Below are 6,227 nucleotides of genomic sequence, written 5' to 3'. Positions count from 1 at the left end.
TTGTAGTCTCACTGTCTACATTAATTTGTGCAGTTGTTGGTTTACTCCATCTATTTTGAGTGGTTAATGTTTCTTTGAATCTTTTGAGCTAAGGTGATTAACTTAAAATTCCATATTTCAATCAGCTGTTCTTTTTCTCAACTTTTAGGTGTTAAAGGAATTTACTTTTCAAAAACAATTGATCGTGCAACTCATTTTTTGCATCACTATTCAAGCTACTTGGGTGCAAGGTATGAATTATAGGTCTGATTTTATTTAATTAATTAGTTTTTTAATATTGTAGAATGCAACTTGTAGAAAACTGTAAAACTTTTTCATTCTAATTGATGTTGTCTTTGACATGCATATTAGTTGGTCCAATCCTTCGAGGATGATAATATTCTATGCACTTCTTCCATGTCCTGCTTGTTGAATGCATTTGAAAGGGAGTGTTGTTGGAAGGTTGCAGGCTGAGCAACAAAAGCAAGTGCAGGATTTCCAGGTAACCAGATTTTGTTCTTGAATCAATCCTTGATAAATTCATGATTCATGTCATGGCCCTTTCTTTTTTTTTGGGGGGGGGAGGGGGGTGTTCACTTTTGCTGGGTTTATTTCATAGCTCTTGGAATAGCTTATTTGGTAATGCACAAACGCCACCAGTGGAGAGTTTTATGAATTTGAAATTTGGCTTTAATACACTTCTGTTCTGCTTGGCCATTACGTGTGTTTCTGAATCCTAATGTTATGGTGCCCAAAGTGATTGGTTCTATTGCTTACAAACCAAACCTTACTGGAAAAATAACAATAATTTGAAGGTATTTAAATGGGAGGAGCTAAAGGTTTTCTTTTCTTTTCTTGACATCTGTTCTTGGGAGCCTTACGAAATTGCAGCCATCATTTGTTTTAAATGCCTTCTTTTGATGCTGGTATTATTTTTGCTTCATTTACAATAGGAAGAGTTAATGTAAGAGACCCCTTTTCTTTCTTTTGAGGAAAATTATGGCGTTCAGGTTTTCAAATATACTGTATCAATGGCATTTCCAGTAACCAACCCTCTCCCTTAACCTCATCATGAACTGCATGGCCATAGTTTCACACCAACTTAAATTCTAGCAAGTTGTATTATCTGAATTCCACTTCTAGTTAGTTATTGGAGGCTCAAGCTAGAATTCAACTTTACTTCTACTACAGCATTTTTGAAACTGACCTGTGTCGGTTTACATAGGGATGTACCATTATTTTCTGAGTAAATGCAATAACAAATTGGCCATCAGGATCTTTTCTTCTTTTGTTGGAATTGAAATCGTTCATCTGCAAATTTGCTGCATTTTACTACTCCATTTTGATGATTTATTAAAATATGACATCCCCTTTAATTCATGCACACAGGAAAAGGTATTGGAAAGAGCAAAAAGAGCCAAAGAGCAAGCGGCACGCGAGGCATTGGAGGCACAAAGGCTGATTCCAAAGGCTACTTCCCTAAGTACATCTATGGGCACAAAGGCTGATACCAATTCTTGTATTAAAAAGGAAATTCATGGACAAAATGTTGTTATAAAAAGGAGCAATATATAATTTGGTACTTGTGTTTTTTCTTTTTTTAATCTATTATTTGTATTTGATAAATATTTTGATACTTAAAGATAATGGTGTACCAATTCTTCGTTATAATTTAAAAGGACATCAAACTTTAGTACCAATTCTTGTATTAATATCAATTATGATAAAAATATAACGATTTTGATACTTTCAAAGATCTCGTTCAAATTTAATCATTATTAAAATAAATTGTGCTAACTTTAAGCTGAAATAAAAATTTTATTTATGTTATTTAAGGTATATTAAAATATAATTAAAATCATTATTTATTATTTAATATTTTTAATTGAAATATAATTAAAATCATTTTGATTATACAATATTAATATAAAACTATACATTTAAATTGAAAATATAAATAAAACATGGCATAACAATTAAAATTTTTTTCTTACCATTAAATATCAATGTTCAAACTTTTTGATGTTGTAAAACTTTTGAACATATGGATTATGATGTACAATTTATATATTATTATGTTAATTTATATTTTACAGTATCATATATTATGATTTCAGTAAATTAATATAAGAATATTAATTATTAAGAATTTTATTAAATTATATATTTTAATTAAAATATATTTAATAATAATTATGTTAATTTATATTTTACAGTATCATATATTATGATTTCAGTAAATTAATATAAGAATATTAATTATTAAGAATTTTATTAAATTATATATTTTAATTAAAATATATTTAATAATAATTATGTTTAAATATGATTAAATTATTTATTATTGATAATAATAATCTTATTATAATTTAAATAACAATAACAATAATCATTTACCAAAACAAATTTATGCTAAGGGTATTCTAGTCATTTTAGTTTTTTCCATTATGCTATTACACCTCTATTCCATTCAACCAAACACAAGATTACTATTACGCCTCTATTCCATTACATTCAACCAAACAGTTGATTTGCTATTACACCTCTAATCCAATACACCTCTAATCCAATACATCTCTAATCCAATACACCTCTAATCCAATACAGCGAACCAAACGCACCCTTAGTGTTAGCGTTGATCTTATATATATTTTATATTTTTTTCATCTATAATGCATGTGTGTACATATTTAATAGTATCTTAAATTTTAGATTTTTAAAAGTTTTATTTCAATTTCATCGAAAAAAAAGTAACCCACAACCTTAACTGGTCTAAGAAACCATGGGTAGAAAATGAAAAAAAAATTAATTTAGGTATAATGATTTATTTGGCTCTTTAATTTTATAAAAATATATTTAACTCTATCTTTTATTTCTTTCAACCCTTAAATTTATGTTGTTTATCAAATCACCTCAAAATAGATAAAAAAGTTAATATCTATTAACTTTACTGATGTGACACATACGTGATTGCCACGTTAGTAATTAATTGTTTTTTAAATATAAAAAATTCAAAAAAGTAAAAAGTTTATAAAAATATTTTTTAAATTTTTTAAAAATTAATTAATTACTAATGCGGCATACAAGTAAATTTCTACGTGGATGTCACGTTAACAAAGTTAACAAGCATTAACTTTTTTACTCATTTTAAGATGATTTGACAAATAATACAACTTAAAAAAAGAGATAAAAAATTAAATAGAAAAATAAATTAAATTTTTATAAAATTAGAGAGCGAAATAGAACAAAAATCATAAACAAATTTCAAATTTCGATCTCACTTTAACTATAAAGTTTGAACAGTCTCAAAAGGTAAACATTTTGTTTTTGTTTTTGTTTTGTTTTTGCTTTCCTCGTTCAAAGAAATTTGCATATATAATGCAAAGGAAAATTTCAATTTTACTCTCATTTTCTAACGTATAAACTTCCAACAAATCTCATAAAATAGAATAGTTGGTCTTCCGGTTCACGTTTTAAATTATAAATTAGAAAATTCAAATGTTAAAATAAGGAGCAAAGCCAGAATAATTTTTTAAGGAAGTCATATGAAATTTTAATTTTTTATAGTTTATATCTTTATAATTTTTAAAATGTTAAATCAAATTTTTATAATTTTAGGGGGACTAAAGTACAATTTTACTTTTACTAATTTAAATTTTTTTCAAAATATCAAGGGCCTAAATAATAATTTTACATTTTAGGGTGGGCTAGGCCCTGCTAGCCCCCTAGATTCGCCACTGGTTAAAAGATTCGCCACTGGTTAAAATGTACTCTAAGTCTCTATATACTTTGTATATTTGAAATCTAATTCCTTTACTTTTATTTTTCAAGAATATAATCCTTTATTTTTCAGATTTAAAATTTTAGGTTTAATTGTTACCATCATTAAAATTCTTCTATTAAATTATTTGGTGCGACATTTGGAAATTTTTAAAAAATTTGCTTAACAGTCATGTAACAATAAAAATAATGTTGAAAATACTGATTACAATTTTCCCCCTAAAAATACTCATTTGAAATCATCACGATAAAATATTTTTTTGTTGGAATAGTTCTCTTGTGAAATATTGATGCCATAATTTTGATTGAAATAGTTAACGATACTAACTATTTAGACTAATTAATGACATTATGAAAGTAGAGGAACCAAATTATGTAAAAAATTAAAGTATATTGATAAACCGTAATTTATACATATTTCTATCCCATGCTTAGCACATTTTATAGATGATTTTTCCTTAAAATTGGTGAATTCAATGCTCCTAATTTCTTAATTTCATGTTTTATACTTAGGTGAGCCTAGGAGAGTGAAAGGAATGAGAAACGGGCCAAAAACGGAGAAAATGGGCCAACGTACGGAATCAACACGGCCTGGACTCCTCACACGGGCAGACCACACGGCCGTGTCCCTTTGGCAAGGTTAAAGCAGGATTTACAAGGGTAGATCACACGCCCGTGCCCATTAACAGCCTTGACCACTGCCTTAAGCAATCGTACACGGGCGTGTCCCTGCTGAGCCCAAGTTTAGTCCAATTTGGAAAAGGCCAATTTTGAGGGCTCTTAGGCATTCCAAAGCCTATTTAAACACTTGAGGAGGCACTTAGACGGGGGACGCAGAGGAGGAAGTAATGAATTACTCAAGAAAAGCCGATCGATCCATCTTAGAAGCCGGATTCACCATCAAGACTGAAGATCTCCCTTCAAATTCCCTTAGGAGTTTTGGGTTTTCTTATGTTTTGTTATTTTTATTCTTTTGCGATATTTTCTTTCATTAGTATGAACTAAAACCCCTAAATACCTAAGGGGAATGAAACCTAAGACGGATCTTGTTATTATTATCTGAATTGTATGATAAATATTTGACTTGTTCTTAATTATGTGTTCTTAATTCTTGTTTTGATATTTCAGGATATTGATTCAAGTTAAGCTCTTATTCAGAGGAGGAATAGACCCTGTCTAAGAGTAAATTTTTCATAATTAAGCGGAGTTGGTTGCACGCCTAGAGATAGGGTGACAATATTTAACCGGATTAGGGTGAAACCTAATAAGAGGATCCATAGATAGAGTTAATGCAACCCTAAGGCGTTAATTAGAAAGAGATTTCAATTATTCAAACTAGGGTTAGATGTTGTTAGTCTCGAGAGAAATAATAATATAACTTAGGGTTGAATGAATAAATCGTCTGATTCAGAGTCAAATAACAAGTGAAGTCTAGGTGGATTTTTCCTTAGGTATTGTCTTAATCAATCGAGTTTTCTTAAAAAGTATTTTCCCCAAAATTTCTTTTCTGTGATTTCTTAGTTTAATTAATTAGTTAGCTAAACAAAACCCTTTTATTTTTTAGGCTAGATAATAAAAAGAAAGTTGATACTAGTACTTTTAGTTCCTTTGGGTTCGATAATCTGGTCTTGCTAGAGCTATACTACTGTTCGATAGGTATACTTGCCTTCATCGTGATAATAGTTAGTTTCAAGAACGATTCATTATAAATATTTAAAACCTGTCACGAATATCACGTAACAAGTTTTTGGCGCTGTTACTGGGGAATTAATATATTAGGAACACTCGATTTTTATTACTTTAGCTATTTTAATTTTATTGCAATTTAAATTTTTATTTTATTTTCTAATTCTTCATTTATTTTCTTCTGACAGGTTTTTCTAGTTTATGACCAGAAGAAACTCGTTAGGACCACTACTTTTTGACGGTGAGATCGACCGCACAATCCGCAGAAACCGAAGAGAAATAAGGCGAAGCCTAAGATATACAGAGGAGAGCAAGATGACAATACTTCAACCACAACCGAGGAGATGGTTGAAAACTAAGAAAATCTGCTACCTCCTGCGATTGTTACTGATCCAGTAAATCAGAATCCTGCTCCATGCACTATGTATGATTATGTTAAACCTAATTTAACAGGAACTGAGTCAAGTATAGTTAGACTTGCTATTGCTGCAAATAATTTTGAATTGAAACCTAACATAATTCAAATGATACAACAGTTTGTTCAGTTTGATGGTTTGCAGGACGAGGATCCCAATGCCCACTTGGCAAATTTCTTAGAATTTTGCGATACCTTTAAAATTAATGGCGTTTCTGATGACGCCATCCACCTTTGGTTTTCTCCCTTTTCGTCAAGGAATAAGGCTAAATAATGGTTGAACTCGTTACCACGAGGGTTAATCACTACTTGGGAACAAATGACCGAAAAGTTTTTATTAAAATATTTTTCGCCGGCTAAAACGGCT

At 29.7% G+C, this 6,227-nt stretch overlaps 1 protein-coding gene across 1 annotated transcript; it reads left to right on the top strand.

The window, feature by feature from the left end:
- Positions 1-339: 339 nt before the first annotated feature.
- Positions 340-1,583, top strand: LOC107941839 (uncharacterized protein At4g13200, chloroplastic-like). Its single transcript, XM_041112380.1, has 2 exons — positions 340-481; positions 1,369-1,583. Exons 1-2 carry the CDS (start codon positions 413-415, stop codon positions 1,552-1,554), a joined length of 255 nt encoding a protein of 84 aa, XP_040968314.1. The 5' UTR covers positions 340-412; the 3' UTR covers positions 1,555-1,583.
- Positions 1,584-6,227: the final 4,644 nt, after the last annotated feature.

The sequence above is a fragment of the Gossypium hirsutum genome, chromosome A05, assembly GCF_007990345.1.
Source record: "Gossypium hirsutum isolate 1008001.06 chromosome A05, Gossypium_hirsutum_v2.1, whole genome shotgun sequence".
In the NCBI taxonomy this organism is placed as follows: domain Eukaryota; kingdom Viridiplantae; phylum Streptophyta; class Magnoliopsida; order Malvales; family Malvaceae; genus Gossypium; species Gossypium hirsutum.
Note: the sequence above shows the minus strand (reverse complement) of the source record. Positions and strands in the feature narration are given on the sequence as shown.

Coding starts and splice junctions, on each gene's coding strand:
- LOC107941839 (XM_041112380.1), top strand. CDS start 413: ATGCATTTGAAAGGGAGTGTTGTTGGAAGGTTGCAGGCTGAGCAACAA. Junction 482..1,368: donor AGCAAGTGCAGGATTTCCAG/GTAACCAGATTT, acceptor TCATGCACACAG/GAAAAGGTATTGGAAAGAGC.